Below are 20,588 nucleotides of genomic sequence, written 5' to 3' on the forward strand. Positions count from 1 at the left end.
CCGAGATACATAGACAACACTTCCGCTCAACTCCATGCCCCCTTCAATTATTTGGCGCATGCGTATACCTATATCCGCTCCGGTTTCGCCGCCATCTTATGTCGCCTTTCTATTGTTCATAATTGGAGTTAACAGAGGCGGCATAGCGTTATTGTGCGCATTATATGAATTTGAAGACGAATAAGAGAACATTTTATGAAGGAAAGAACTGGCGAATAACCAGAGACTGTCATAGAAACTGACACGTTGAATTTCTCTCAGGGTTCGATCTTTCATTCGATCGGAAAATATGATGGACGACGAACAGCCCAAGACTTTGTACGTATGAATGCCATTAACTCTAGCCAGAATTTACCTAACGTTAAGGCTAGCTTGCCAAGTAAGCTTGCAAAGATTCATAAATGGTTAATGTTGTATGTATCGTGTTCAGTATAAAGTACCTGAGTCATGCCACTCTGCTCAATGTGTAGAGTAATGTATACTTGTTAGCACTTGTGTAACGATAATGTAGCGGTAGGCACGAAGGATGATAACGTTAACGTTAGAGCTTCATAGCTGGGCAAGGTTAGCATAGTAGCGATAAGTAGCTAAATGGCAGGCTAATGTTAACGTTAGCTATGCTAGCTAGCTATAAAGGCCACTTAGCATTATGTCAGACGTGTCCGTTTTTCTGTTTAGAGACAAAAGCAGTCTCTCTTTGCCAGTAGATTATTTGTTATGCATGTGTATATGGCTAAGTGAAAATACAGTGATCATTAACGAAAGAGGCAGACACTTATTTTTACACCCCTGTCGGTCCACGTGTTTTTGCATTGATGTTAAATGGTAACTATCGAGAAGAATAAAACCAGTGAACTAGCGGCGGTTGATGTCGCTTTGAAGCTAGCTAATGTCTGAGGCCACGAATGCCAGACCAAGCTCCACCGTCAGGACCTGCAGTGATGATTGAACCAGCTAGCTAACGTTAGCATTCATATTAGCTATTTGTTTGCGAGCGGTGCAAGTAATGTTACTAAAACGAATTTGATATTAATTTTACGTCTTACCTAACATCATATTTGGATATCAGAACTTAAATATTACCTAAACGTTGCGATGCAGGTGTTATTTGTTTCAGTTAACATTCGTTGTATGCCAAGGATTATTTATATCATGTCGATGCTGCATTCAGATGTTAAGTTAACATGAACAGTAACGTTATCACTCACGTTAGCTCGCCTCTATATTGATTGTCGTAATCGTAACATTACTTTGTTGGTGGTGAGATGTCATCGTGAATGATCCGTTAGGTAAACGTTACCTTGCTCAGGTTAACTTAAACAATGTATGCCCATGTGTATGTATGACGGTGGGGGGGATTCCAGGTAAAGAGAAAGAAAGGTGGCTTGCTAACATACGATCAGGAAATACAGTGGAACGAGTGGCCTGGACTCTCCCTTCTATTGTCGTAGAATAGTTGCAGTTCAAATGGTACAGCGGAGTCAAAACTAGTCTGGTAAGAGGTTCGATATAATGGGCTTGTAGTTAATGGAAGATATCGCCCAATAACCAAATGTTAGCTAACCAAATGCTGATTATCACTGAGTAACTGTTAACTTAGTTAAATGGTGTTGATAACATGGACGCTTAGCTAACTACCAGAGGCAGAGACAACCTAAACGGGAAAAAGAAGGCAAACTTTACTGTTCTGCAGTGGTAAAGAACGTCAGTATCACGAGAGCCATGTTGTGGACTGGATCTTTGTCTTTCCTCTGTTACCCAACATTGCTCTGCTAGTTGTTGAATAGCGCCAAAACGCTACAGTGTACATTTCGATACTGCCACTGGCCTTTACTCTCGCTCCCCCTCTTAATTTTTCAGTTGTGACCGTTCATTTCGTCTGTAGCCAGATGAATTGACCAGGATGCTATATCGATGACTCTTTCTGGTATATCACATTCACTCCTCCGTTCTGTCTTTCAGGTATGTTGGAAACCTGTCTCGCGACGTGACAGAGGCGCTGATCATGCAACTCTTCGGGCAGATAGGACCCTGCAAGAGCTGTAAAATGATTGTTGATGTGAGTCAACCTCCTGGCCTTACAGAAATCTACTCATTACACAGTAATAATCAGTACCCTTTCCCTAATCAAAAGCATTGGATGTGCACACAAGATTTATTAAAGACATTTGAGAGTTATTTAAGACATTTGTTAGCTCCTATTGTTGGTTACTGTATTTTCTCCCCCACTGATTTGGTTTATCCTTTGTTCAAGCATAAGATATGGTACATGTTGGTTGTGAATTGACCAGACATGGCAGTTTCTCTACAATTACTGTGCCTTAATATAATGGCAAGTTACAATTGGAGATTGTTGTTTGCCATTAATACCTGTCCTCTCCCCTTAGACGGCAGGTAATGACCCATACTGCTTTGTGGAGTTCTACGAGCATAGGCATGCTGCTGCCTCACTGGCCGCAATGAATGGACGTAAAATAATGGGTAAGGTAAGCTATCGTATCTACAGGGTGAGTTGGGTTGGGTTTGGATGGGCTGGGCTGGGAAGTTTTGGGGGTCGTCATCAGCATAAGTGTTAATTACGTTCATATTCATCATTTCAATGTTTTAGAACCTCTTTTAGTGACATTTCGGACATATTACATTTTTAGCATTTATGATCTTTAGGTTAGTTCCTGTTGTAAAATATAATTTGTCTTTGATGTTTCGGTAGGAAAGGCAATTGCTTTGATTTCTTTTGGCATGTGAGACCTGTCAGGGAAGTGTGCAAGTTGAGGATTGAATAGTCTTCTTAATTCAGGTTGAACAGGTTTGTCAACTTTGTTTTCCATTATGGGTTCTCTAGTAATTCTAGATTTATACTTTGTAGTTGGAAGGCCTTAGCTGTAATTGCTCTCTTGGAAGAATGTGGTAATCCTGTGCCTGTTATAAGCAAATTACATTTTCATTAAAGTATATTTGGATTTTGCTGTTCTCAAATATTGCTTAGATGAAAATCCAAAACAAGAAGACAGACTAAATATAAGAAGATTTGACAATGATTTCTGCATTTCATCAAGAAATATGGATGGGGAAAAAAAGTGTCATCTATGAAGGTCAAGGTGTGTCTTAAAATAACAGACCATCTCCATTGATGAAGTGAACTGAGATGAAACATCTATGGATCTTCATGATGAAGAAAGCTAGCTTTAGATCAGCTTAACCCTGTTTTACCTCTATGTTCAAAGGCTGGAGTGGATAACTTGGGCATTGGCACAGTGCCTGAAGATCTAGCAATGCAGCCTGTGTGCACTATTTTTATAAGCAGAACCTTTTTATAACATGGTGGCAAACTTTGCCATGGCTGCTCTCCAATACGTGTTGGCCTTGCCTCCTCCAGTAGTCCAAATACTTTAGGCTACATTGAAGCAGGCATTCTAGTGTTCCACAAGTGTATTCAGTTTAAAATATTTTATCCTCAACAGGTGTTGAAGGACCAATTGAGGACTAATACAAGTTGGTAATTTCACTTGTTTTGTAAGTCCCTTATTTGGACCTCCTTTGTTTTCTCCGATATCAAGATACATATTTGTAATTCCTCTCCAATTCGAAGATTCAAACCGTTAAGTCCCTGCAAGGATATAGACTGCATTCTGTGGAGATTGGGTCACTGTGTTCTTTCTCTTTGTCTTTCATTGATCATAACACTACTTAGACACGTTGGTAGGCTGGTAGGGGGGCCCCTCTTGAGGGGGCCATGTAGAGTAGGTGCCGTTCTGACTCAGATGGAGTTTTTTCACCTGCAGGTGTCTCTCTTTGTCTGTTTCCCTCCCTGTAGGAGGTCAAGGTCAACTGGGCCACCACACCTAGCAGCCAGAAAAAAGACACAAGCAGTAAGTACTTCCATGCACATCCAGCCATTTTACCGTGTATGAAATTGAGGTGTAGTCTCTCAATTTTGGATAACTGTTTTTAGGGTTACAATGTGTTAAGAAGTCTATATCATGTATTCTGTTAATCACTATTTAGTCTATTGGTGTGTGTGTGTGTGAATTAAATACAAAAAAACCCCACACAAACAGAGCTCTGGAAAAAAATCTATCTATGGCTAACATTTACGAGACCACTGCACATTTGTCTGAATTCGAATGAGTTGATGGTCATATTTAAAATGAAGAGACCACTATAAATTTGAATATGACCATCAACTCATTCGAATGTCACTCAGCAACCGTAGGATGACATCAGACAAATGTGCAGTGGTCTCGTAAATGTTATCCACAGATAGAGAGAGATAGATGGATGCTTAATTTAGCTCATATGCCTAAAATAAACTGTTAATGTCATTTTAAATTGCTTTGGACAGAAGTGTCTGCTAAGAACATGAACATGTAGATAAATTGAGTGTACATTAGCAGCTTAGGTTGTTAATATAGGTTATAAAGTGGTCTTGGGTGTGTGCATGCTGGTAGACAGCTGAAGGCCAAGGCTTAATGCATCTGTGCTTTGTTTTTATGCAGACCACTTCCATGTCTTTGTGGGAGACCTCAGTCCAGAAATCACCACCGATGACATCAAAGCTGCCTTTGCACCCTTCGGGAGGATATCGTAAGTGCTGCCGGAACCGGATGATTAAGAGAGATAAAAATCTAAATCAGTGTCTGAATGGTCCCCTATGCTAGCATTCAGGGGAATTGCTCTTGTTCTTTGTTGTGTGTCTAATGGTCTTTTGTGTGGGATTTCTGCACAGTGATGCTCGTGTGGTGAAAGACATGGCCACAGGGAAGTCTAAGGGCTACGGCTTTGTGTCCTTCTACAACAAATGGGTGAGTGGCCCGGGGTCGATTCGGCCCATGTCTGTGTCTGGTTTGAGGCTTAATTCAGTTCCTGGCAATCCAGAGAGACAGTTGAGTCCACATTTACTCTGAACGGAAAGGGAAATTATGTCTCAGTGTGAGATTTTCCCACAGATGTAAACAGTTATAGGGCATAGGAAGGGCAGTTACTACCAAAAGGCATATGGTTATGAAGAGTCGTCTTTGTTGTGTGTTTTGCATCTGTGTGAGGCATATGTATATATTTCCCTGTACAGGACGCAGAAAATGCCATCCAACAGATGGGCGGCCAATGGCTGGGTGGGCGGCAGATCAGAACCAACTGGGCCACGAGAAAGCCCCCTGCACCCAAAGCCACCTACGAGAGTAAGTCCCTGATGATTGATCTCTGAACTTTCATCATTTATATATTCATAGAGCTGTTTTCCCATATATGTATTGAACCTAGTCTTAGACAAAAAGCTTTTTCTCAATGGATATCGCCATTGAAGTTCGCTTTTCGTCCAGGACTAGGATCAGTTAGTGTTGTCAATAATTGAGGTATGTACTAAGTAGTAGTGTATTTGTTTCTATGTCAACCACAGCGAATACCAAGCATCTGTCTTTTGAGGAAGTGGTCAACCAGTCCAGCCCTAGTAACTGCACTGTCTACTGTGGAGGAGTCACCACAGGCCTGACTGGTGAGCACACCTACAATTCCTCTTAGAACCTTTAAAGAACTAGGCCTAGTTGATCAGGTTCCCCTCATTCTTATTTTAATCATTGGGGATTAAGTTCAAGGTGAGCTCTGTAAAGTGCCTTGAGAGCCATTGTTATATGATGGTGCTATAAAAATAAAACTGAATTGAATGTTGTCTTCTAGAGCAATTGATGCGACAGACGTTCTCTCCCTTCGGCCAAATCATGGAAATCCGCGTGTTTCCAGACAAAGGTTACTCTTTTGTGAGGTGAGTGAGTGACTGTTGTGCGTTGCCTTGTGTATTCTAAGACCCTTTCACTGCTGTAGATTCATTGTGCAGCTAATATATGAAGGGTGTGAATAATCGGGCTAGGCTTGGGAGAACTAGAGAATGCTACAGAAACATCTCAGACTCTACACCAAGATTGACTTAAATGTATTGTGTTTTCCCTTTCCCTCTCCAGCGCTAGCTTTCTACTTTTAGTGATAGAACTTCTGTACATTGGTGACAATACTTATTGTCTAGCTGGTCCACCTATACCTGAGCATCTCATGTGGTCTCACAGGTTTAACTCACACGAGGGTGCAGCCCACGCCATTGTCTCTGTCAATGGCACCTCCATAGAGGGCCATGTGGTCAAGTGTTATTGGGGCAAAGAGACCACAGAGATGGTCAGTCCCATGCAGCAGGTACAGATGCCTCAGGTAAGTCACAATGACTATAATCTTGTGAAATCACCAATAAACAGTAGTTGTGTGCAGAAATTGATGCAGGGAATTGTGTTTAATTGAGCCATTATTACAGATAAAACACATTCATTGTTGTTAAAACAAGCAGTAGATGCATGTAAGAGTGTATTCAGTGTATGGTGTTGGCTTAGGTGTTTGTGTTTGTCTACGCATTACTCACTTGCAACATTTGGTTGATGTCATTTTCTGTGTGAAATTTCTCCTCTGCAGCAGAACAAACTAGGCTTTGCTGCCCAGCCCTATGGGCAGTGGGGCCAGTGGTACGGCAACACCCAGCAGATCGGCCAGTACGTGCCCAACAGCTGGCAGGTACCCGCCTACGGCGTCTATGGCCAGGCATGGAACCAGCAGGGCTTCAAGTGAGTGACACTTCCTGCTAGAGCCCCACACCTGCTTCTCTTCCTCCATTGCATTGAAATTGAAAGTTCTAGTCTAAGTCTAGGTCAACCTTTATCCTCTATCTAGGTCAACCTTTATCCTGTCACACATTTATTAGACTGTGACCAAAGTCACAGGAATAAGTCCCCCTGTAGGTGATCAATGTCGTGTGTTTTTTTTAAGAGCACGTTTGAAATAGACCGTACAGGAAGAATGGTATGAGTCATGCCCAACTATTTCCATTTAAGGGCCGGCCTGGATGTGAAATTTCAAAAGGAGCAGCTGTAAATAAACAAACAAGTCAGTCAGCCAAAATAACTCCCGTAAGGCTAGTTGAAAATCAGCCCGTCCCAGTGGGTACATTAAGTGACTGAAGCTGTTTTGACGTTACACTGTTTTTTTTTAGGGGTGTAACAATGCACCATCATACTGCGATTTTAAAAAAATGACTACGAACTTTGGTGTTGCACCATGGCATATCTCTGGTAAAAATTTTAACAAATGTTTTACAAAATATTATTTAATTCTTCTAGGTTTATTTTACGCAATTTTTTGTTGCACCCCTAGGATTTCTATTGCTGTAAATGGCACTATTTTGCTTAAGTGTCCATGCAGCAACAAGAATCTTGAATTTCCCCTTTGGGATCAATGAAGATCTCTATGTATCAAGAGAACTATAGAGAGCACTTTTTATAAGAGACTTACCGATCAGTAAATCTTACAAGTTACGTGGAAGTCTGGTTTCTGGAACATCTTCAAAAGGTGTTCCAGGCTTGATCTTATGACTGGTATTTGAAAGAAGTATAGACATATGTCGAGCTCATTGTGTAGCTTAACAGGACAGGACCGTGCACCCCATGCTCACTCCTTGTCATTGTGTTTTGCAGTCATTTACAGGCCGGGGCTGGCTGGACGGGGGTCGGAGCCATCAGCAACGGGGCCATGGTGGAACCAACACAGGGAGTCAACGGAACAATGCTCGCCAACCAGTCCGGCATGGGCACGGCTGGCTACCACACACACTGATCGGACTGAACCAACTGAGCGACGGGGGGCGGGCGGGTGGGTGGGTGTGGGATTAAGGGGAGGTGGGGTGGTGTCTACAACTTCAGACACCTCCGCTGTGGCCTCGGGATGGGTGGTGGGGGGGGTTAAAAGAAGACCCCTGCCCCCTCCTCAAGGGTCTCCCGTCATCCAGGCGTCCATGTTGGGGAGCGGCATGTTGCCATTTGACTGTTCCTCGACACCTTCCACCTGTAATATTTTTTTCCATGTAAATGTGGGCGGACGATTCAAAGCAAAGTTCCCCCATTTTGTGTCTATGGGGGTCCCAAAGTTGTCCTGCCATGGGATTTAGACATACACACTTTTTGAATATACATACACCATATACACACAAAACCATGTATGTATACTGACATGTACACAACACACACACTCTTACACACACACTTACACAAAGTCTTCGGCCTGGAGTCCGACGACTAAATCAGAGGACTATGCCATTTTTAATTCAAACAAACGTGCTATAAAACGAATAAAACACATTACACAGCCGCAAGTTTTTTTTTTTTTTTTTTTTTTTTTTTTCATTTTGCTTTTTAAGTTTAGAGCATTTTCAACTGCTGATCTGGTATGAATGGAGCTTTGCCTTTTTCTTTCCTTCATTTTGGGACTCGATTTTATCTCATGAAAGGCGCTGACATCATGGAATCATGTGAAATATGAGCCTATTGGTTTTTTTATGTTTGTAAAAAACTATGAATAAAAAACGGATGTCAACTGTTGTATTTTTTAAATTAGATATTCAATTTCTCAACAAAACAAATAGCAGGGATTACTGCCACTCTTCTTTCTTTGACGGCAGACAAATATTGCACAATAACTATTACTCTTGGTTACCTTTTCACTGAGAAAAAAAATGTTACACAAATTCTAGGATTTTAAATTGTTTTGCATTCCACTTTTTTTTCTTTTCCAGCATTTTACTTTCATTTCATGGAGGGCTTATAAATATACTGTTTTGTATGTAAATAACCAAACCAACGTCTGTTCAATTGTTCCGATGCTGTATAAAGAAAACTCAGATGTTAATTATGGAAGCAGCTTTTTCTTTTTTTTGTTTTGCGGTTGGGTTAGGTTCTTGGAGGACGGACTTATGTAAATTAGTGCTCGGCTGTAGTGCCACTGTTGAATGCAGTCCATTCAAACAGAAACAGTGCATCATGCGATTCTTCCAGGGGGTTTTCGTTTGTTTTAGTTTTTTGATAAGGGGACTTGGGGAAGGGCCCTTGTGACAGCATTGCCATGCAGTGCAAACGATTCAGACTGAAAAGTAATGTAGAATTACAGTAATTCTGTGTATAAACTATCAAATTAGAACTTTTATTTTTTATTTTTTTTATTTCAATGTAGTCGTTAGTGTCAAAGGGAAAACCCCTGGAAGGATCGATATTTTTGCACTGTTTCGTCCTCCAGGTGTCATTTTAACTAGAGTTGGATGAGACCCATTGTGTTGCCTTATTTTGAGTTGATTCCATTTTAACCAACCGAGTGTCATGAGAGTAGGCAGTGCCTAAGGATATTTTCAGACCTTATGTTTTTTTTTTTTTTTGGATAATGTTGATGCTACTATCATGTGTTCTTGCTTTGTCCCATTAAAATGCTGATGCGTACCAACACACTTTCAGAGAAAGTTGTACTGTTGAGTTTTTTTATGCATTATATGCATATAGTCTGCACACATGCACGCATGGATACTGTGTGCATGTTGTTACAGTAGTGTCAATGCTCCAGGTTATAGGAGATATAGATGTAGGCCATTCTTGAAATTGATGTTATGTAATAGATATTTTAGACCTGGATATTTATACTTGTTGATTTAGCTTACATAAGACAACTGAAGTGCCATAAAAGATGGATTTAAGTATATTACAGGTGTAGGCCTCATTTTACCCAGCAGTGGAGTGTCAGCCCCTCTAGCTTCGCGTAATCAGCCGAACAGCCAACCACAAGGCTCGTTACAGCCGCAGTCATGTGGCTCGTTTGTAAGGAGCAATGGCGACGGCTGAGACGAAAATGTAGCCCGTTGTTTCATGCTAGTCTCGACCATACAGCGTCACGGCAGTAGGTTTTGAAAAGGTAGGCATATAAGCGCAACTGATGAGAGTTTATTTTTATTGGCGCACGCAACTAAATTGCCAGGTTGAGCCGATAAAGCTGAAAGTGTATTCGTTTATTATCTGCTACCTAACGAGCTACTAAAGGGAAATATAGCTGATGTGGCACGTAACGTTAGACCGAAAATTATAATTTATTTTGGCAAAAGTAAACACTAATTCCATCGGGCGATATGGTCGAATTGGAATGGAGAACGACATTTGTGAAAATAAAAAAAAATGCTTGCTGATGCGTTTTTAATAACTTGTTTTCCATTCAAGTATGACCGGCCAGCAGGCAACACTGTAGCCTAAATTATAGTTTAACAAGTTTCTTCCGGTGTCACGACCACCAGATGTACGATATGACATTACATAACTGAGAGCATTTCAGTCCATGTGTATGTAATGTTTTACATACAATGTATGTTTTTATTGACAGTGTAACATTTCTTATTATTTAGGGGTTACAGTGGCTGCACAATAGACTGATGGAGGGTCATCCAATAGAGGCAGCTTTGCCACTGGCACAGACAGTGGTTTCTCCTGTGCTGCAGAGCTCCTCCTCGGGCGGTCTGTGTGCCAAACCCAGGGACCGGATGAAGACTCCAGCATTCCTGTCCAACCTGGGGAAGCCCACCCTGCGTGGCATCCGCAAGTGCCCTCAGTGTGGTATCTACAATGGCACCAGGGGCCTCAGTTGCAAGAACAAGGCCTGTGGCGCCGTCTTCCGGGACGGCACAGCGGCTGGAACTCAGCGGTCGGCAAAGAAGGGAGGTGGAGGAGGCTCGGAGGTAGTGAGGATTGTGACAGATGGAGGTGGAGGAGGAGATGGTGCATTTGTGGACGGTGGAAGTGGAGGATCGTCATCGTCCTCTGCTCCGGGTGCCCCTCAGGTGTTCTCGCTGCGACAGCGTGGCCGGGGCCCTGAGCAGCGAGGCTTCGTGGAGCTGACCCTCACGGACACGGCCATTGCCACCACCGACGGCACATTGCTCACCCGCCTCAGCCTTGGACGCTGCTTCCTGCCCGCCTGCCGACGCCAACAACAGCAGCAACAACAACAACAACAACAGCAGGGCCAACGAGGCGTGGCCTCCTCTTGCTCTCCTCCTCCCTCCTCCTCCTCTTCCTCTCCGCCTCAGGCATCTGATAGCCCCTGTGGCCACGTTCGGCAGGCCATGGAGTGTCCCACGGGCCAGGTGGCCACACCGCTCCCGCTCAAGAGCTCCGTGTTGGAAGAACTGCCCGTCCCGGCCCAGACCCGGCAGGAGTTGTGGCGTCTGGCCACAGACACCCCAGGGCCCCTGGTGCAGCGCGTCTCGCGGAGCTCGCTGGTGGTCAAGTGTCACGCGACTGAGACACAGGCGCTGGGGCTGCTGCACTGCACTGTGGGAGGTGCTGGGATGAAGGGCGAGAGCAGCGGGCTGGTGTTTCGGTGTGCGTGTCAGCACGGTGGTGGTGGTGGTGGTGGTGTGGGGGGCAGAGGAGCCCCAGGGGTGAAGGTCAACAGCCTGGGCAGTTTGGGTTCCTCTGATGATAAAGAGACAGCGTTGGCGGACATTTCACCTCTCTTGGCCGAAGGAACCCCACAATGCTTGCACTTCTATGCCTGTGTCTGTGCCTTTGCAAGTGATGATAAACTGGCTGTGGAATTCGCCCATTTCCTTAGCTACACTTCAAATGGTATTCTATGGTATTAAAGCATGCATGGGTTCTAGTTAAAATTGTTCTTGAATGCCTTCTGCAGTTGTCTGACATTTGAGTGTGTGTGTGTGTGTGTGTGTGTGTGTGTGTGTGTGTGTGGCGTGCGTGCAAATGTGTGGTTGTAGGGCTGGAGGTGAGTGTTGGCTCCTCAGCGCTCTGTGCTTCTGATACCCAGCCACTTCCTGAGCCAATCACGCCACACAGAACAAAGAGACTGAAAGCAGAGGAGCCAATCACAGGTCATCTTTCTCTCTTTTGTGTTACATGCTGATGAACAGATACAGGGTTACATGAGGACCCTCTCATAATGGGAAACCATCATCCTGATGGTAGAAATCAAAAAATTGGAATGACAACTGCTTTAATAGTCTATTACACAAAATACAAAAGATAAGATACAAAACCTCAGGAACATTTAAAACTTCATATCCCTAGCATAAATCCAAAAATTACAAGACAACTAGGCAGTAGCTAGTGAGACATTGGACTGCCATGTGAGCTAATTTTCAAACTCACTCTGTAGCCTTTGAAGACATGATACACATTACATTACATTACATTACATTACATTTGGTTGACGCTTTTTTAACCAAAGCGACTAACAACATGGTAAACAGTAAGTGTTAGAACAATTCTCACAATTTTAGGACAGTTTAAAAAAAACATTAGAGTACAGTAAGAATAAAGTCGCCGGGTGAGTGCTGTTTTAACAGTTACTTGTCAGTTTAAACGGCTGGTGAGTGCTAGGATCAGTAAGACTTGTTGTAAGTGTTGCTATGAGAGTAGATGTTCTCTAAAGAGCTGGGTCTTCAGGAGTTTTTTGAAAGTGGAAAAGGATGTCCCTACCCTGGTAGGAACTGGCAGTGTGTTCCACCAACGAGGAACAACAGATGAGAAAAGTTTGGATTGGCTTGAGCGCACCGGTGGTAGAGCTAGGCGTGGATTCGATCAGAGGGCGCAGTGGTCTGGAGGTAGTGTAAGTCTGTATGAGGGCATTCAAGTAGGTGGGAGCAGAACCGGAGACTACTTTGTAGGCAAGGCGTTAGAGACTTGAATTTGATGCGGGCGCCATAGGTAGCCAGTGTAGCTGGATGAGCAGCGGGTAACATGTGCCCTTTTGGGTTGGTTGTAGACCAGGCCGCGCCGCATTCTGGATCATCTGAAGTGGTTTCACTGGGCGCAGGCTGGGAGACCTGTCAGGAGGGCATTGCAGTAGTCGAGTCGTGAGATGACTATTGCCTGAACCAGAAGTTGGGTAGCATCGCCATGGTGTTGTAAAAAAAAAGCTGTCTACTCTTGGAGGGCCTTTCTCTATGACCTCCTTTATGAATAGATATCCAGACATAGCCTACACTATTTGTATAATCCTAATCATAATACAAAAAACAGGCTGGAAGGAGACCACTTAAACCAGTGCCCATTTAAACCTCAGTGCAATTCATAGCAGTGTATTGACTATTGATGACAGCCGTGGTGCATTTTTTTGCTAATCATTTACACCATTCCAGTCTTTTACGTAGTGCTGCTGCTTTCTATCATGGTGTTAAGCAGTTTGATACACCACTGTGATGTTCACCAGTCTATAGGGCCAGTCTATAGGGTTCACACCAAGAACTATAACTATAATGGCAAAAAACGATCACATTCATCAACACAAAGAGACTTTTCTTATTATTGGTCAGCTTTATCGTTATGGTTCTTGATATCATTATAGTTATCGTTCCTGGTGTGAATGGCCCTTATGTTCTGTTTTTTTTTGTCTGTTTGTCTATACTATTTTTGTCTCTTTCTTGATTGTCCCTGTCTTATTGTGTCTCTGTCACTGATCTCTGCATGTTTTTTTCGGTGTGTCTGTCTAGCATTGTTGTCTGTCTACCTTCTCCTGTCCATCTCTCTCCTTCCTGTCTTTTCTCATTTGTCTTTTTCTGTGCTGTTTATCTCCTCTGTCTCTCTGGCGCTAATGTCAGTCTCTATTGTTTCCTGCTGCCTGTCTTGACTCTTCCTGTCTGTCTGTCCCTCTTATGTCTCCTCTCTCTGCTCGGTCCACTCAGTGGCCGGTCCCGCTCTGGCTATCAGGGAGGCCAGTGCTCCGGCCCTTGGCCCTCGCAAGCCCTGCAGCCGGAGACAGGCTCTCACCATTGGGCACAAGACCCCAGGTCTGCCAGCCTCTGGCTCTCCCATCCTTCTTTCACGCCCTCAGCTCTTTCATTTGTTTTCTTTTTCCTACTTGTCTATTTCATCACTTTTCTCCTAAATTTCCACTGAATTTATGTGGTTTGTTGTAATCCGTAGTTGGTTTCCTAGGTCACATACCTTCACTGTATTTCCCCAAGTGCCTAACCAAAACATTAGCATCTACCCTTACTGCATAGCATCCAATGCCTACTACTACTTTCTACAACACAGCATTGCACAAATAACTCTTGCTGCCTCATACATGAGTCTGTGTAATTCATATGACTGATGTCCACCCAGCAGGGAATAACCAGCCTGTGGACGAGGCCCATGTCTCCCTACCATTTCAACAGTGGCTAGCCAGTGTCAATGAGAAGATCCAGCAGTCCATGCACTACCAGTTTGGTGGTAAACACACACATGCAGTACCCACTGCTCCTCTACATAATAGTAAAGTACTACTATGCATATCTAGTGTAGGTATTTACACAGAACTGCAAAATAACTCCGCTTCTATATTATTACAAAGCCTGTGTGAAAATAATTAATCATCAATATACAGTATGTTTGGAATCAACTCACCTACAATTAATATGTTGTAAACATCAACAATAATGTGTTATGCTCGATGGTGTTTTATGCCCCCAACTTTGTCTTCCAGGCAGTGCTGCCACCGCTGATTTAAAGGCACCTAATCCTAAACCTAACCCCAACCCTAACCTTAACCCATACCTAACCATAGTGCCTTCCAGGCAGCGCTGCCTTGAAGACAATGTTGGGGGCATAAAACACCAAGAAACACTTTATATAATATAGCTGCAAGCAGCAATGAGGGGGCCAAGCAGATAGGCCGGAGTAACCATGGCAACGAAATGCTGTTAGCTCAATGCTGCAATCAGACGTATGGCCATAAGCTGTCAAAGCAAGTTTCACGTCTAGCACGTCAAAAGTTACAAGGCAAAATGCATTTTTGCTAATTGCAGTGACCCTAGAGGTCAAAGGTCACAAAATTTCTTCGGCATTCACCTGATGGGGTCATGAGTCCATGTACCAAGTTTGGTTTTGATACATGCAACGCTGAGATTGCTCACTTCCTGCTTCACCACAAAGATATGAGCTCACAATTGTTACAGACAAGGCATGGTCTGTTTGGCCAATTTTGGCTTCACCACAAATTTGCCCTCATTGGATGTGGTGGCTTAACGCTTCTATCAATTGTTACAGACAAGGCATGGTCTGAAGATGGTCTGTGCCAATTTTGGTGAAGATCAGATGAAATTTGTGACCTGTCTTGAAATTGTTGGTGTTTTTGATCAAATCAAATATGGCGGCCGAATAAATTATATTGATGTGACAAGTTGCCCTCAGTTGACCTAAGGACCTTTCACAGTATGACCAGACACCACTAGTACAATTTAATTCTAAGCACAGCAGCAGCTACAAGCCAAAAGGCATGTTTGTGAATTACAGCGCCCCCTAGAGGTCAAAGGTCACCAAATTTCTTGAGGATCCTCCTGATGGGGTCATGAGTCAATGTACCAAGTTTGGTTTTGATACATGCAAGGGTTGCTGAGATATTAGCTCACCACCTGTTTGGCGGCTTCACCGCAAATTTTGATTGGCTTTTACGGGCGAACGGTAATAATTCCGAAGACAATAAGTGATAACTTTTGTGAGGCTTGGTCTGAAGATGATCTGTGTCAAATTTGGTGGGAATCAGAGAAAGGATGTGACCCCTGATACATTTTAAGTGTTTTTGATGAAATCCAAAATGGCGGAAAATCCATCATGGCGGAAAATGACGTTGAACTCGGCTTGGTCCAAGGATTCCAACAATACCTGACTTTTGAAAATCGGACCAACAGGTCAAAGTTACGTGCATGAACGCACGTCCAACTTTGGCCTGTTGGTGGCGCTAGAGGGTTCGAGTTGCCAACATGAAACTTGGTGACATGAATCATGGGACCCCCCCGATCAGTGTGCCAAATTTCCCAACTTTTACCATACGGTTCTATGGGCTGCCATAGACTCCCATTGCATATAATAATAATAATAGGAAAACGTAGAAACACAATGAGGTCCTCGCAGCTTCGCTGCTTGGCCCCCAATTATATTATTGCTGCACTGTTACGACACTATTACATTTTGTTTGCTGTTATATTACTGTATTCACTCTAACAGCGTTGATGCTTATGGTGCTACTGGCGTTTGTATGTTACACATTGATATATACAGTATAGCTGTGTTGTGATGGATGTCTTAGGGAAGCCGGAGCCTCTGGTTTTCCACATCCCGCAGAACTTCTTCAACGCCCTGCAGCAGCGTCTCTCCCTGGGGAGTAAAAAGAGGCGACTCCCCAACTCCACCACCGGTGAGTGGCTCCCACAGTCATTACCAGATAGTACTATCCCCCTGCATGAACATCTGTTGGCCATGACAGAGCCAAGGTATTGCAGTGTAAGGTTGTGCTTCAGTTCATGGTAGTTGGACTTGTTTTGATTTGATGTTGTGTCTGATCTGTGTTGTAACAGTCTTGTGTTCTGCTCCCTCGGCTGCAGCATTTGTCCGCCAGGATGCCCTTCCTCTGGGCTCGTTCTCCAAGTACACGTGGCACATCACCAACCTCATGCATGTCAAGCAGATCTTTGATACACCTGAGGTACTCATCTTTAATCTCCATGTTTTAATCTTTGCATATGGCTTTTCTACTCTATGACGCAATCTGTTAATAATTCTTTTATATACATTCCACATTTATGTATTATGTATTATGAGATCTTTACCATCTTGCTAGTCCTTTAAATATTGCATACATTTTCAGTATAAATACTTAATGTTACACTGATTACATTAATTAACTAAAGGTACATTGTTATTACATTATAATAGAATCTTTGTTGTTATATAATAATAGAGTAACTTTGAGTTGACTATCAAACAGTACAATTTTCCAGAGGTAAGTTTGCTAACTGACATGATTTAGTCACCGAAGAACACCTACGCTGATGATGTGGACAAAAAATGTAAATCATCGTTCTCCCGTTCCTCGCCAATGATCCTCCTCCTAGCTGCCCTTAAAGCTGACACAGAGTTTTGTGAGAAACAGCGATGGCTCCTACTCGCCCTTCACCTGTCCTGAGGTGCCCGCCGAACCCCTGGCAGAGGCGTTCGGCCGGACAGATCGGCCCCAGGCCATCCGACCCCTCGAGCTGAACACCTTTCTCAAAGTGGGTAAGTGTCAGTATGTCAGAGGCACCCAAACTTTTAACAGGGCAATAAGGGAAATAACAGATGCTCATCAGCATAGTGTCATCATTTGCATTGATCCATGTTAGGCACAGATCAGTTGTATCAATAATTTGGCTAGCTAACCCTTCTAACATATAGACTTTTTGATAGGCCATGACATATGTAATGATATACCATAGTACAAAGCTGGGTATAAACTTATCACCAGATATGTTAATTATGTGCAAGCATAATAAACTGTCCATATTCCTGTGTTTGATATGTTAGATTTCAATAGTTTGATTTTACTCAGATCTTTAGATTTTTTAACATCCAGTCCAGTCAGTATAAGTGGATTGTTTTATCAAAATGGATGATTGACCTCACAGTCACTCAGTTTCTTTTTGTCCCCAGGCATCTGCTCTCCAGGGCAGAAGGAGCCAACACCCTTCGTGATCGAGTGGATCCCTGATATTCTGCCCCGCTCAAGGGTGGGTGAACTGCGGCTTCGCTTCGAGTATGGTCACCAGCCCACTAGCCCCACGGAGCACTGAGAGTGAATTGCCACATTACAGAACACTGGTCTAACACATGCAAAAACTCATAAACACACATGTGGGCTCACACACAAGCTCGACCACTGCATGCAGGAATTTGTGGAGCTGCAGTGGCTAAGCATAACCACACGGGGGTGTTGTTTCCCAGAACCTCTGCTGGTGTAGGTGGAGTGGATGTATTTTGCTCTAAAATATACTGGAATCTACATGGGCGGAGTTAATGTATGGTACCTTATTTAAACTGTACACATTAATGCTGCCTTCGGCATGTTTAAGCTCTCAGTCTTAAATGACTCCATGTACTTCTCTGTCTTGTAATTGAAGGGTACGAAGAGTGTTTCTGCCAGAATGTAAACATGCAGGTTCATGTAACACTTTTATGGTTCCTTTTTCAGTTTTATATGTACCGTGCCTCAGCTATGAATTTGCTAATATGCATTTCTGCCTTTTTGTGTCTATGGACATTTTCCTACCACACGCAACATACATTATGCCAAGTCGATTGTTAAGTGAAAGCCGAATGTAGGTTGTTTTGTGATCTCCTTAACTTTTACAATACAATAGCAATATTTCCAATTAAATTCTTCTGCTTTTACAGAAGACATACTTTTCAGTCTGAGAAATGCTTAACGTTAACATTGACTGACACTGCATTAGCTGTAGTTCCCTCTCTGCTCACTTGAGGGCAGCCTCAGTTAACATTTTTAATGTCTGAAGTCCAGCAGTGGGGTTTCTAGAAATAAAAAAGGTTGGAGTGGTGAAGTTGGGGCAAAGACTCAGAGAAGGGTGACCCATAAACATGAAAAGAGCCTAAACATGAAAAGACCTCAGTGATGTGTATTATCTATAAACTTGCACAGACAAAAAACACTTAAATTAATCTGCCACTGATGTACTTACATCAGAAATCTTGCATGCACACAGCTGGTACATGTATGCATGAACTTAAATATAGCAATAAAAACTTGCCGCTAAAAGTAAAATGTTTGTTTTGGCTAAGAAAACAATTATTCTTGTAGACGTTAATGCGTACAAGCCCAACTTTCACTTGTCTGGTGGGGTGGCACTTGGATTGGCTGATTGGATTCTCATGTGATCCACGGGGCTAAAATTGTTCAGGCACAGTGCCTGAATTCAGTATATACAGTATATATGACGTCCTCATAAATGTCTGATAACTTTTACAGGCACTTTTATTGCTTGAAGCCTTGGATCCAACTTAACTACTGATATGTGAAAAGTAGTGGCAAATATAAATCTGAAATAAATTATTGTACTTTTTGAAATGTGGTATTTTCTTTCTCTCAAAGACTTAATAAAAAACTTCACTGATTTCTGGTAGACAAATGTAAACTTATGTACAGTATGGATTTGTAAAACACCTCTTAAATTAGAGTGTAGATAGCTATGTTACCTGCATTTTTTAAGCTTGCCTGACTCACAAGCATAGGCTACATTAGAACAACATGGTGTATGATAGTGGCAGAAAGACCAGCCATATATAGCCCACAACACGTCAGTGAGAGTGATCAGGGCTTTGTCCGTTTGTGCCTTTGTGTTCATTGTACTGACTGTATGTTGACATACAGTGAGGCAGTATATACATTGAGGTTAGTAAAGCCAAAGATGAGTGGGCGTGCATCTGTTTTTAATAAAATATGGTGGAAGAGGATGGCATGCAGTATATCTTTAGTGAATTCTGCATATTCATTGTGGGATATTTGTCCCATGGATTTGGCTGTACTTAGATTTTAATGATTAGGCTACTCCATAAAAGTGGAGTTGATTTGTCTTGTCTGGGTATTTGTGGCTGGGCTTTTGGGATCGAGCCCTGATGCAAAATGACTGTGCGGCAGCGGGCTCGTCCCGCTGGTAGGAGAAGCGATCCATCACCGAGCTCTAATGACCACATCCTTCTTCATCTGTCCGGCCAAGCAGACCTCTCACTGTCAGCGGGGAAGAAAAATGCACGGGAAAAAGCCTGTTTCTTCACAGGAAGTCTGTCATGAGCGAGAGAGGCCCATTAGGGACGCCCTTTAAATCATTCTAAAATGTTCGCTAGCAACACTCTCAAACACAAAACACTGCAGCCTACACACACAGTGTGAAAAACACAATGGCCTTTTTTCGCAACCATATTTTGTGTAAAATTTAGCACCAACTGACCTATATGTATATACAAGACTTTATATCAGGAGAAAGCTAGTTATTGTGGCATTAATACATTATAAGCAATTTATGGAGCCTTAAGAGGATTCTAAACAATTTGGTCCTTTGTGCCAAAGCTTTGTACTTTGTGATGGGGCCTCAAACATAGTGTTCATGTACTTTGGCAGAAAGTGTTTCTGTTCTAATGTGTGTGTGTGCATCTCTGAGGGAAGGCGAGATACGTTCCCTCACTGGAAGCGGACGCGTGCAGGGACCTGCCAGCACCTTTCAACGGTGCATGTGTTTATGTACTTTGTCACTCAGGCGAAATGAGATGCTCAAATCCGCTTCAAGAACACCAAAAGGATATTTTTTGACACCGACGTACAGCCACACTCCCCCCATCTACCCCTAGCCCCAAAGCGCCTGGACGTGCGCTTGACAGGTTTATGACAGAGAGGGAGATAGGGAAGAGTGAATTAGAGAGAGAGGAAGAGAGAGAGAGAGACAGACAGACAGTCGGACTGACATGAGGCGAGCTTGAAAGTTGGACGGAGATGAAAGAGGGCGTTGGGAAAGAGAGGGATGTGGGTGAGAAAGAAGCCGATGACAGCTCAAATGGCAGATCCCAGACTGAGAGGAAAGTGAGTGAGAGAGGGGAGAGAGAGAGAGAGAGGGGGAGTGATAGACAGATGGAGAGAAAGGGAAAACTGTTCAGTGGTAGAACAACTAACGTGACCTGGCCACATGTGCGGTTGCATACATTTCAAATGCCAGGGGGGAGTTTAGTGTGAGAGAGGATGAAAATGGGTTAGGTGTTACTGTGTGTGTGTGTGTAGTGTGTGTGTGTGTGTGTGTGTGTGTGTGTGTGTAGTGTGTGTGTGTGTGTACAGTAGTGTGACATGATGGTGATAGTGAGCTGTGACTGCTGGTTTTGACAGCTCGCTGTAATTGTGTATCCATCTGAGAGGGACCATGGGGGCCAACAGAAATGTGC

General features: G+C 43.2%; 2 protein-coding genes across 8 annotated transcripts; both read left to right on the forward strand.

Moving 5' to 3' along the window:
- Positions 1 to 79: 79 nt before the first annotated feature.
- Positions 80 to 7,672, forward strand: tia1 (TIA1 cytotoxic granule-associated RNA binding protein). 2 transcript variants are annotated; one of them, XM_048259403.1, is made up of 12 exons: positions 80 to 318; positions 1,963 to 2,059; positions 2,388 to 2,486; positions 3,815 to 3,869; positions 4,497 to 4,584; positions 4,727 to 4,802; positions 5,069 to 5,177; positions 5,396 to 5,491; positions 5,674 to 5,758; positions 6,057 to 6,195; positions 6,451 to 6,599; positions 7,506 to 7,672. In XM_048259403.1, the coding sequence occupies exons 1-12, from the start codon at positions 290 to 292 to the stop codon at positions 7,642 to 7,644; spliced, it is 1,161 nt and encodes a 386-aa protein (XP_048115360.1). In that variant the 5' UTR covers positions 80 to 289; the 3' UTR covers positions 7,645 to 7,672. The 2 variants fall into 2 exon arrangements, with proteins under 2 accessions (XP_048115360.1, XP_048115362.1); XM_048259405.1 differs by lacking the exon at positions 80 to 318 and adding an exon at positions 1,372 to 1,495.
- A 1,984-nt stretch (positions 7,673 to 9,656) lies between these two features.
- Positions 9,657 to 18,784, forward strand: c12h2orf42 (chromosome 12 C2orf42 homolog). 6 transcript variants are annotated; one of them, XR_007195345.1, is made up of 9 exons: positions 9,657 to 9,759; positions 10,241 to 11,462; positions 11,609 to 11,722; positions 13,535 to 13,639; positions 13,959 to 14,066; positions 15,922 to 16,029; positions 16,217 to 16,317; positions 16,642 to 16,889; positions 17,301 to 17,415. XR_007195345.1 is itself a non-coding variant. In XM_048259758.1 (9 exons), exons 2-9 carry the CDS (start codon positions 10,268 to 10,270, stop codon positions 17,438 to 17,440), a joined length of 2,034 nt encoding a protein of 677 aa, XP_048115715.1. In that variant the 5' UTR covers positions 9,657 to 9,759; positions 10,241 to 10,267; the 3' UTR covers positions 17,441 to 18,784. The 6 variants fall into 6 exon arrangements, 5 of the variants coding, with proteins under 5 accessions (XP_048115715.1, XP_048115716.1, XP_048115717.1 ...); XM_048259758.1 differs by having other exon boundaries at positions 16,727 to 16,889; positions 17,301 to 18,784; XM_048259759.1 differs by having other exon boundaries at positions 13,962 to 14,066; positions 16,727 to 16,889; positions 17,301 to 18,784.
- The last annotated feature ends 1,804 nt before the right edge of the window (positions 18,785 to 20,588 follow it).

This window comes from Alosa alosa, chromosome 12 (assembly GCF_017589495.1).
Source record: "Alosa alosa isolate M-15738 ecotype Scorff River chromosome 12, AALO_Geno_1.1, whole genome shotgun sequence".
Lineage (NCBI taxonomy): Eukaryota > Metazoa > Chordata > Actinopteri > Clupeiformes > Clupeidae > Alosa > Alosa alosa.